Source organism: Eretmochelys imbricata, chromosome 6, assembly GCF_965152235.1.
Source record: "Eretmochelys imbricata isolate rEreImb1 chromosome 6, rEreImb1.hap1, whole genome shotgun sequence".
In the NCBI taxonomy this organism is placed as follows: Eukaryota; Metazoa; Chordata; order Testudines; family Cheloniidae; genus Eretmochelys; species Eretmochelys imbricata.
In genome coordinates, this window is record NC_135577.1 from 112,781,424 (window position 1) to 112,793,497 (window position 12,074).

General features: G+C 44.4%; 1 protein-coding gene across 8 annotated transcripts in view; it reads right to left on the reverse strand.

The window, feature by feature from the left end:
- LOC144266162 (exocyst complex component 3-like) overlaps positions 1–12,074 on the reverse strand; it is a 92,223-nt gene that overhangs the window by 15,345 nt on the left and 64,804 nt on the right. For 7 of the 8 annotated variants that reach the window (XR_013346438.1, XM_077819419.1, XM_077819416.1 and 4 more), the window contains 2 exons: positions 8,339–8,413; positions 2,215–2,315 (listed from right to left, as the gene is read on the reverse strand). Coding sequence is in view for 7 of the 8 variants with exons in the window: in XM_077819419.1 (XP_077675545.1) it covers positions 2,215–2,315; positions 8,339–8,413 (176 nt within the window). In the remaining variant the exon portion in view is untranslated. The remainder of the gene's footprint in view (positions 1–2,214; positions 2,316–8,338; positions 8,414–12,074) is intronic. The other variant, XM_077819417.1, reaches the window with a different exon arrangement.

A 12,074-nucleotide genomic window follows, 5' to 3' on the forward strand; every position in this document is an offset into this window, starting at 1 on the left:
GTGTGTTCATTTTTTAAAATACTTGCTCCTTGTAAGCGACAAAGCAAAAGGGACTTGCCCGAAACCTGGTGCACTTCTAGAAGACTCAGTGTGTATGAGTAACCAGTGGAATCTGTAAAAGCGGCAAAGAGTCCTGTGGCACCTTATAGACTAACAGCATATACGTCTGTTAGTCTATAAGGTGCCACAGAACTCTGCCGCTTTTACAGATCCAGACTAACACAGCTACCCCTCTGATACAGTGAAATCTGGTGATAGCTTGAGTCCCTAAAGGCCTCAGATTTATAGCACTGCTGGGCAACTCACTCTTGTACTTAATTCCTTCCCTCTGTTAATTTAAAGGGACAGTGAACTTTAAAAGAAAAATAAATCACACTCCTTTCTGAAAATATATTGCCTACAAGTAGTAGTACAGGACTCTCTGCTGGATGGGATACAGTGAGAGACCCATACTGGAAAAAGAGGAGAAGGAAGGAGCCAGAAGAAATGACAGGGTAAGGAGCCTGTGGATAGTGGGGAAGCGGTAGATGTGGTATATCTTGACTTTTAGGAAGGCTTCTGATACTGTCTCACATGTCCTTCTCATAAACAAACTAGGGAAATTCAACCTAGATGGAACTACTATAAGGTGGGTGCATAACTGGTTGGAAAATCATTCCCAGAGAGTAATCATCAGTGGTTCACAGCCATGCTGGAAGAGCATAACAAGTGGGGTCCCGCAGGGATCAGTCTGGGTCCAGTTCTGTTTAATATCTTCACCAATGATTTAGATAATGGTATAGAGAATACATTTATAAAGTTTGCAGACAATACCAAGCTGGGAGGGGTTGCAAGTGCCTTGGAAGATAGGATTAAAATTCAAAATGATCTGGACAAACTGGAGAAATGGTCTGAAGCAAATAGGATGAAATGCAAAGTACTCCACTTAGAAAGGAACAATCAGTTGCACACATACAAAATGGGAAATGACTCCCTAGGAAGGAGTACTGCTGAAAGGGATCTGGGGGTCATAGTGGATCACAAGCTAAATATGAGTCAACAGTGTAACGCTGTTGCAAAAAAAGCAAACATCATTCTGGGATGTATTAGCAGGAGTATTGTAAGCAAGACACGAGAAGTAATCCTTCTGCTCTACTCTGCGTTAATTAGGCCTCAGCTGGAGTATTGTGTCCAGTTCTGGGCACCACATTTCAGGAAAGATGTGGACAAACTGGAGAAAGTCCAGAGAAGAGCAACAAAAATGAATAAAGGTTTAGAAAACATGACCTATGAGGGAAGATTGAAAAAATTGGGTTTGTTTAGTCTGGAGAAGAGAACACTGAGAGGGAACAGTTTTCATGTACATAAAAGTACATAAGGAGGAGGGAGAAAATTTTTTGTTCTTAACCTCTGAGGATAGGACAAGAAGCAGGGATAGGAGAAGAGGCTTACTGTGCAGTATGGTAAGCGCCTGTTAAATAGAGAGACCTGATTATTATATTAATGTAGAATGTTTCTCTAAACAAAAATCTCACTGTTTTACTGATAATTGTGTTGTCTCTGATACTTACATAGTAAGCATTTAGAAAGAAAGAAAGAAAGAAAGAAAGAAAGAAAGAAAGAAAGAAAGAAAGAAAGAAAGAAAGAAAGAAAGAAAGAAGAGGGTGCAGTACTTTATTCAAGTGGGAAAGGGTTAGGAGGAGGTAGTGTCCTCTGCTTTTAGTAACTAAGAGTGGGAAAAGAGTCTTCTCTCTGAGCAGTTAGGAAAGAGAGTTAAAAAAAAAAAATCTTACTGGTAGTTTAGTGAGAGCCTTATTCTGGGCCTGATCCCAAACCCATTAAAATCAATTAGAGTCTTTCCATCGACTTCAGAGGTCACTGGATGAGGCCCTCAGACCCCAGAATATGCATGGCACTGGTACACTACTGTTACACACACAACACACCATGGGTACTAACAGGGTGTGAAATGTCCTTTTCTATTGTTTCCCAGAATAAATGTTGACCCAAGTACTTAAGAAAACCAAATAAATCCAGAGGAATAAAATCTTCAAGAAAGGTGATGAAACTTGAGTCTGGCAGCTTGATGAGAACTTGCTGTACAATGGGGAAATAAATGGGGAATTGGGAAACAAAATTAGTTTCAGACAAACAAAAAATCACCAATAAATCTGCTACCATTTCTTCTTTCTTTTACTGATGATGGGTCAATGCAGAAAAAGATGGGCCTCTTACCTATGCAGAAAATGCAGAAATTCTCCCAAACATACAGCTTCCACCTTATCTTTTATGGTATCACTGATATGCTGGACTGCCTGTGCCCTCCTTGTTAATACCTGTCGATTTAAGTAGTGATAGAACATTCTGAAGTTATTCAAATGTCATTGGGTGCACATGATTTCTCACACCTTCTTCACCTTTGAAAGTCCCTCCATCTTCTTAGGGAATGATTTAGTTCCTTGTTTTAAAAATCCTCATGTGAATAAAAATACTCCCTAGGGTCTAGATTTGGATACTCAGACTCACAGTGAATAGTATCTTACTCCACAAATGCTTCTGCTGAAGTCGGTAGGACTTCCTGTGCAGTAAGGTGCCACTCAGTGCGAATAAGAGTAGAAGAATCTGCCCCACATTTGGGCATTACTAGTAATACTCAGCTGTAGGGCCCACTTCATACAATATTTGCCATCTTCATTTCTGTGGGGTTTGCCAGCAACTTTAGCATGACCTTGTATTTGAATAGATATGACTATATAGAGACATCCCATCTTTGACCATAAAAAGATGCCTATATAAAAACTTACGCAGACAGTATTCCTGGGGTGAGATGCTTATTCGACCAGATTGGCGGCAAGGAATAGGTGGGCTCCATTTCATGGCCTAAGATAATAAACAGGGTCCTGGCAATTTGCTCATGTTAATTCCCCCTGACACCACCTTACACTTGCAAGTGGTAAGCCAAGCAGAGCACTTAGTTTCTTCCTGCCAGAAGGATGAAAATCAGTCTCTGTTTGGATTGACTTGAACAGGTGTTAACACTACTAGCTGCTCTGTTGAAATGGAGCCTTGCTGTAGGAAAGGACCAGATGGAAAAAAGGAGACAGACAGAATAATATATCCTGTGTTCAGCTCATGATCTGCGTAGTGTCAGAGAGACAAACGATGACACAGAGAGAGAATGGGATTTTCCATGCACTAGCCACAATAAATGTATCAGTTCATCAAAACAGGAGGAAGGAAACACATCCCCTAAATCTGAGCACAAGACATGTATTGTGAAAATATTGATAATCAGTTCATCTTTAGGCATAAAGAAAACGAAATTGCAGAAGTTCTATTTTCATGATCTTACATAATGTATAATATTACATAGTAATATTATGCATCATCATCATATTTATATACCTAAGTGCCCCAGTGAAGGATCAGGTCCCTGTTGTGCTAGGCACTATACAAACACAGAACAAAAAGAAAGTAAGTAATATTTTCAGGATCTTACATTCATACAGCACTTTTCATTGCAAAAAATCATCCCAAAGCCCTCTCCAAATAGCACCAACTCTATATACCACTGAAATGCAGCCAGATCTAGCAGTTGTTAATCAGGGTACAGCAACACTATGCATCAGTTTAGGACAGCGAGTGAAGAATGCTGTATTGAGTTGACATGTACAGAATGGTAGCTGGGTAATCACATTCCATCTCAGTCAGGAGCTTGATCAGGACATCAAGTCGGACAACAGTGTCTCTTGGGAAAAGAGGTACACAGCATTCAAAAGGCAGCCTTAGGCCTGCTCTACAGTTAAATTTTGCTGGCATTGTTACTTCAGTTAGGAGTATGAAAAAAAAATCACACTTGTAGCTGACATAGCTATGCTGGCAAAAGCCTTAGTGTAGATGCAGTCATACTGGCAAAAAAAGTGCTTTTGCCAGTATGGCTTATTTCGTTTGGGGAACTGGTATAAAATATACTAGCAAAATAACTCTCTGGCCTGTATAAGCTGTGTCTCCATTAGGCTTTGCCAGTATAGATATTATAGACAGATAGATAGATCATAGAATCATAGAATCATAGAATATCAGGGTTGGAAGGGACCTCAGGAGGTCATCTAGTCCAACCCCCTGCTCAAAGCAGGACCGATCCCCAATTAAATCATCCCAGCCAGGGCTTTGTCAAGCCTGACCTTAAAAACTTCTAAGGAAGGAGATTCCACCACCTCCCTAGGTAATGCATTCCAGTGTTTCACCACCCTCCTAGTGAAAAAGTTTTTCCTAATATCCAACCTAAATCTCCCCCACTGCAACTTCATAGAATCATAGAATATCAGGGTTGGAAGGGACCTCAGGAGGTCATCTAGTCCAACCCCCTGCTCAAAGCAGGACCGATCCCCAATTAAATCATCCCAGCCAGGGCTTTGTCAAGCCTGACCTTAAAAACTTCTAAGGAAGGAGATTCCACCACCTCCCTAGGTAATGCATTCCAGTGTTTCACCACCCTCCTAGTGAAAAAGTTTTTCCTAATATCTAACCTAAACCTCCCCCACTGCAACTTGACACCATTACTCCTTGTTCTGTCATCTGCTACCACTGAGAACAGTCTAGAGCCATCCTCTTTGGAACCCCCTTTCAGGTAGTTGAAAGCAGCTATCAAATCCCCCCTCATTCTTCTCTTCCGTAGACTAAACATCCCCAGTTCCCTCAGCCTCTCCTCATAACTCATGTGTTCCAGTCCCCTAATCATTTTTGTTGCCCTCCGCTGGACTCTTTCCAATTTTTCCACATCCTTGTAGTGTGGGGCCCAAAACTCGACACAGTATTCCAGATGAGGCCTCACCAGTGTCGAATAGAGGGGAACGATCACGTCCCTCGATCTGCTGGCAATGCCCCTACTTATACATCCCAAAATGCCATTGGCTTTCTTGGCAACAAGGGCACACTGTTGACTCATATCCAGCTTCTCATCCACTGTAACCCCTAGGTCCTTTTCTGCAGAACTGCTGCCGAGCCATTCGGTCCCTAGTCTGTAGCGGTGCATGGGGTTCTTCCGTCCTAAGTGCAGGACTCTGCACTTGTCCTTGATGAACCTCATCAGATTTCTTTTGGCCCAATCCTCCAATTTGTCTAGGTCCCTCCATATCCTATCCCTACCCTCCAGCGTATCTAACTCTCCTCCCAGTTTAGTGTCATCTGCAAACTTGCTGAGGGTGCAATCCACACCATCCTCCAGATCATTTATGAAGATATTGAACAAAACCGGCCCCAGGACCGACCCTTGGGGCACTCCACTTGATACCGGCTGCCAACTAGACATGGAGCCATTGATCACTACCCATTGAGCCCGACAATCTAGCCAGCTTTCTATCCACCTTATAGTCCAGATATAGATAGCTAATCTAATATGCCTATGTGCCATGTTAAAGACATCATTTTCCACCTTGCCTTAACCAGGCCTGTGCAGTCATTTGTGGCCACACTGGCTTCAATTCCTAACTACTTGATGGAGCCACAAAGCAGGTGCTTAGACATCTGATCAAATTTCAGACATAATTTGTGCCTGAAGAGAAACTGAGGCCACCGTCTGAAGATTTGTGCCTAAATATTTATTGCATGTAGAGATGGGCCTGAACTGGAACCTCAAGTCTGAATCCATAATCAGATTTGGGAGACGAGGTTGATTTGAATAATTGGGTCTGAACCTTCCTGTAAGCAGGTGGCTTTCTTACTGGCCCAGGAAAGAACCAGGGCCATGCCAGAGTCTGTTTCAGGCCCTTGCATCAGGGCCATGGGCAGCGCATAATGGAGACTAGGAGAGGCTAAGCCTCCCCAAACCTCTCACTTCTGGGGAGGGGGGCACGGATTATCACATGGACCCACAGGAACCATGCCCAGGGGCCCCTGGAAAAAATCTCCCCCCACCAGGGCCACAGAGCTGGAGGAGGTCTCACTCCCAGCTGCAGAGCTTTTCCGGTCTCAGGGCCATAGCGGGGTGTGTGTGAAAGGAGCAAGCAAGCAGAGGGCAGGGCCTCAGGGGAAGAGGCCGAGTGGGGAAGGAACATGGGCGGGGTTGTGGAGGAAGGGGCGGAATGGGGTGGGACCATGGACGGGGCTGTGGGCGAAAAGAGCGGAACAGGGGACAGGCTCCGGGCTTGGAGCTCCGGCAAGGGTCAAGAGCTCTGCTGTGGTCCCAGCTGGGGTTGAGAGCTCGACTCCAGCCAGGGCTGAGCTCTCAGCCAACCTCCCCTCCCAATAACCCCGATCAAGCTCTCAGCCCACCCCGCCCCAGTTGGGGCCATGTGCAGGAGGGCCCAAACTCTCAGCTCCACCCTCACCCGGGGCCACAGGGCGGCTGAGAGCAGTGAGCAGGGGATGGCCTTGCCTAAAAGAGGCGGGGCCTTGGCCGGAAGAGGCAGGGCAGAGGGCTAGCTTCCCCAAGGGGAAGTTTCACCCGCCGCCCGTGATCAGGGCACACTTTCACAAACACAAACTGAGGAAGTTAACAAAACAAAGTGATTCCCCCAACCAAAGCAGGCTGCAATCCCCAGAGGTTTTTTCCCCTGCCTCTCCTTAAATCCCTTGCTCAGTCATGCGACAGGCAGGCGGCCCTTAATCCTTTCTTGGATGTTTCACCCTGTCTCACTGCCCCTATGGGATTGGTTCTGGATGTAGCCCCTGCTGGTGGAAATCTCATGAGAACACCTTGAGAGATTTCATAGATTCATAGAGTTTAAGGCCAGAAGGGACCATTGGGTCATCTAATCTGACTGTCTGTAGCTCTCAGGCCACTACATTTTACCCAGTTACCCCTGCACTGAGCCCAATAACTTGTCATTTCAGTACCACCAAATCCAAACTCCAATGCTGTTATACTCAATTAGATCTGCCTGCTGGCCTATTTGAGTATTTTATGACAAGCGGCAGGCCATTTGTGCAAAAGAATGACAAAATAAAAGGAAAAAAACCTTAGCTGCCAATAAATACAGACCTTGATTGGAACATAAGTATTAGTGTTTCTATCTTTTAACAGAGTTTATAAATCAACATTATTACCTGCAGTGCTTAATTTGTAATGAAAGAGATGCCAGGGCTCAGCCCCAGCACAAATTAAGCACTGGCTGGGCAGCCGAATAGCAGCAGCTGCTGGCTGGGCGCCCAGCTCTGAAGGCAAAGCCCCCACCAGCAGCAGTGGAGAAGTGAGGGTGGCATGGTGTGGTGTATTGCCACCTTTATTTCTGCGCTGCTGCTGACAGCAGTGCTGCCTTTAGAGCTTAGCACCCGGCCAGCAGTCACCACTCTCCAGCTGCTCAGACAGAATTTAATTGGCAGGCCACACAGGAAACCTTGGCGGGCCAAATTTCAAAGGATCCTCAACTTGGCCTCTATATGTGCCCATGCAAATTTCCTATAGTAGCTATTTTTGCAAAGTATCACCTGCACATTCCTAGGTTGGTCTGACATGATTTTTTCCTGACAAATCCATGTTGACTGTTACTTAGCACCTTATTATCTTCTAGGCGTTTGCAAATTGATTGCTTGATTATTTGCTCCAGTGTCTTTCAGCTGACTGGACTGTAATTCTGCAGGTATTCCTAATTCCCCTTTTTATAGATTGGCACTACCTTTGCTCTTTTCCAGTCCTCTGCAATCTCTCCCATCTTCCATGAGTTTTCAAAGATAATCACTAATGGCTCACTCAGTATCTCCTCAGTCAGCTCCTTGAATGTTCTAGGATGTATTTCATCAGGCCCAGCTGATTTGAAGACATCTAACTTGTCTATGTAATTTTGAATTTGTTCTTTCCCTATTTTAGCCTCAGATCCTACCTCATTTTCACTGGCATTCACTACGTTAGACGTCTGATCACTACTAACCTTTTTGGTGAAAATGGAAACAAAAGAGGCATTTAGCACTTCTGACATTTCCATGTTTTCTGTTATTATCTCTTCCCCCCCAGCCCTACATTGAGTAATGGGCCTATCCTGTGCTTGGTCAGGTTAGGAAAATCTGGACCACTGCCTCTACACCACATATTAAAGTTTCTTGCAAACATGCATGCAGCACTTCAAGCATGAGCCTGCCCACAAAGAAGTTAATGGCAAAACTCCCACTGACTTCAGTGGAAGCAGGAGCAGGGTATTACTGAGGATATAGAGAAACATAGGAAAGTTCATTATTTTTCTTTTATACAAAAGAGGAAAAACTCTGCTCTCTGTGACACAGCTACAGCTGAATTCCGTAGGATTGCAGGTGTGCAACACAGCAGACTTGAGCCTAGATCTGTAAAATTAGAGTATATTAGCAAATGCTGAGGATCTTGCATGTAATGACTTGCATGCTACAAAGAACATCAGCTGTGGTTTACCTGAATGATTGTAGTGTCTGTATAGGGTTTTCCCCTCGCGGTAATTACTTGTCTGAGCGCTTCTCTTACTTCCTTCTGAATATAACAAAGTTAAAATACAAATATTTACAATATGAACCAATTTGTAATCTGTTAGGTTTCCCTATCTCACCCCGCACCTGTGCATTTGAAAATCTTCTGCCTTTGTGTTATGCTCACTGTCCAGTCCTGTTTAACCCAAGCGGACATCATGTAGCTGCCCTATGGGAAGCTGGCCAAGGACTATTGGATGCACCATAAACACAAAATCTGAAAACAAACCTGACACTGTAAAGAGAAGTTTCATTGCTTCAATGTGAACAGCAAAGGATTTTTTTATAAATTGGGCTTCTGCCCTTTTTTGCTTCTTATGATGAACAGAGAAGACCTGACATTGTTTAGCATTTTTTATTTTTTTAGATTGTGGGCAGTCTTTTTGTTTGTTTGGCTTAGAAATATCAAGAATGCAATATCTGGCCATCCCTGTTTTTTGTGGGCAGACCTGTGGGAAGTTTAAGGGAATTTATGTTGGGCCCTTAACTTTATGGAAGGGATGAGAGTGCTGAATCTTTAACAAAGTATTAATTAATTATTACACCGTCATTCAAACATTTTAATCAAAACCAAATAAACAGTCTGATGAAAAATCCTTCTCTCTCTCTTAGTAGCTGAACTTTCATGTTTAGCTCTTGTGATGTCGCTAGTTCTCCAGTCACCACAGAGTCTTCCAATCTAGAGAGGATCTGAACTTCCCATGTAAAAAACAAGCAGGAACCAAACCTCCCCCTCCACTCCTCAACTTTCAGACCTTCTTTTTTCAGCATAAAAAATAGAGGGGGAAAGATGCATGCTCCATTTTTTCCCCTTTGTGGGTTACTTTGAACTTCGGCATCCTGCCAAGTTTACATCCAGCTGTGCATACCCTGCTGTGTCCTCTATGAAAAGATGGATCAGCCATTAAATGACAATCCACAATGCTATGGGAAGAAAAGCTTTGAAAACTGGCCCCAAGTGGGGATCAAATTCCCCACCATTGTGTGTCAGCGCTTCAGGATGAATCCCTGCACCAAAGAAATGCTGATAATTTGATAAATCTGCCCTCCAAGACAGCTAACCCACAGGGGCAGAAAACATCATCATACTAGTTATAAGAGCTCTCAGCACTGGTAGGCTGAAGACCAAAGTAGGTTGAATAGGGCAAGACAGGGTTTGGGTGAAGCCATGTATTCAAAGTCTGAATGTCCATTTGATTTGATTGTATCCCTTGCTATTTTCTATTTGTGAATGTCTGTGAAAACAGCCTTTTGTATGTGCAAATATTTGGGCAATACTCCAATCAGAAAACAAATCAGGATGTCAATGAAAAGAATTAGACAAGTCATTCATTCTTCTTCTTCTTAAAAGTTTCAGACACCCATGCAAGGAGCAAAAACAATACCATGTGACTTACATGATCAGTCAGACACCAGGAATGTAATCTATTCAAAGACACCAACTCATGAATAACCCATAGGCTGACATTTTTTCATATGTCTTGATTATCATATAGTTATTTCCCAAAAGGAATAAAAAGGGTGAGATTCACCATCAAAATTATTCAGGATGGATAATTGCATCAGCTCTGCCAATGATGCAGATGCATTCTTGGAGCTGGTCTTACAGTGCTTACCATGATTATAGTCACATCCTCATCTGAAATGCATGCTGAAGAGAGACATTAAGAGCATGAGGTCTTCCCTATAGTCCTGATTCAGGAAAGCACTTAAGCATGTGCTTAGCTTTAAGCATAAAAAATCAATCAGACTTAATCACATGCTTAGATGCTTTCCTCAACGGGTGCCTATATGAGTATGTACATGACTAAATATGCCTTTTCCTTCAGAAATCATTCCTGGGGTGCTGCTGTGGAAAGCGTAATGCTCCATAGTATTTCCTGAACTGATTCAGCCAATTGTAGTGGTTTTCCCCTCCTTCACTAGCTGGGTTGCAGGTGGATGTTGTTTGAGAGAGGCTGGGAAAATGAAAGAGATAATGTTACAAGGGTCTGATGCTAGCTTACTGCAGCCAGTGCTAGGGGAAGTGGGCCCTGCCATGCTCGGGTTCTAGTTACATTAAAAAGCACTGCAACATGGTCTCACCTTCTTCATTTGGCTACCCCTGACATTGCAAAGTATACCGTCAGAAGCTCATCTCTTTCCTTTGGAGCCCACACCACATTCCTACAAAGCATCCTTCTAAGGGGTTTTTAAATTAAAAAAAAAATACTGTCCTGTAAGCGTTGGGAGTTGGAGTCATGGTTTGACTGTAAGGCCCCCTTCCCCACTCAAGCCCCACTAAGGGTATGTCTACACTGAACGTAAGCCCGGGGTTAGTGGCCCTGGTGCCAGCTGGGCTTGAGCATCTACATTGTATTTTAACCCTATGTTAAGACTTTTCTAACCCATGCTCAACCCTAGGGCTCTGGGGTCCACACTGCAGTGCACAGACCCAAGTCAAAGTAACCATATCCCAGAGTCCCTAGCTGCCCCCCACCTCCAAAATGTGGCCACTTTACTGCCCTAGGGCCATGGTGCACTGTAGGAAAACTTTACTGCCTGCCCTGCACGTTTCCAGGAAGCAGCTCACTTCGCAAAAGGCTTGATCGCTTTGCTCTCCACAGCAAACCCAGGAGGGCTCTCTGACAGTGGGTTTGCAGATCAGAAGAGAATGGGTTAACACTGACCTGAGCTGCTGCCATTTGCAAAGCCATTTGAAAAGAGCTTCCATTTTCAATAAAGTGGATTGCAGATTGTTGGGACCGAGAAGACTAAGGAAGTTGTCCCGTGGAATTGTGGGATACTTCCAGCTGACACCCGGGAACCAAGTCAAGCAGGGCTGCATCTATACTGCAAAGCAATAGGGCTTGGACCCTGGGTCCTGGCTTAACTTGAACTTGGGCCCTGCAGGGTCCTGGGACCCTGGGCCTGAGCCCTGGGCTAGCGCAATTACAGAATAGACGCAAGGGGGATTAGGCCTGAGCCCATGCTCAAGCACAGACTTATGTTGCAGTGTAGACATGCCCTTAGAGGCTCTGTGGGGTGTCTGTGTGCTTTGCCAAGGAAACTGTATCTATGCCAGCCCCACAAAGGTTAGCATGGAAGGCCACTTTGGGGCAGGCTAGGGGTGACCATAGTTCCATATTACTCAGATCCAGAGGCCCCAGTATCCTGCATGACTGGTGCAAAGGGTCTGTGACCCTTAGTCCAAACTATAGGCTGATTAACATCCATAGGGAAAGGGGTACGTAGTCCCGTGAAACAGCCCTGGGTTAGTTGGGGGGTGGATTTCACCTCCATGGTCTCCTGTACTCCACCTGGATAGAACCTAAATATTCTGATTTTGTGTGTGTGGAGTGAATCCCCCCCATAGTGCAGGTATAGTAATAGCATGAAAAGAGGCAGTTCAAAGTTCCCAGTAGCCTCTTGCCGAAGTGCTCAAATAGGGCACCGCCTATCGGCGAGGAAGGCAGACTGCTGTTTGTGGACCTTCAGTTCTTGGCTTCTTTACTGAAACTACCAACACATTGAGATGGGGGCCGTTTGTGATGTAGGCACCTGTCTGCTAGGAACCACCCTGAGACCATCACCTCATTTAATACCATTCTCTGTGTGGTATGTTTTCATTCTCCTACTAAATAAACAGATTGAGGAGTAGAGCCATAGGGTAGCCAGCTGGGCAG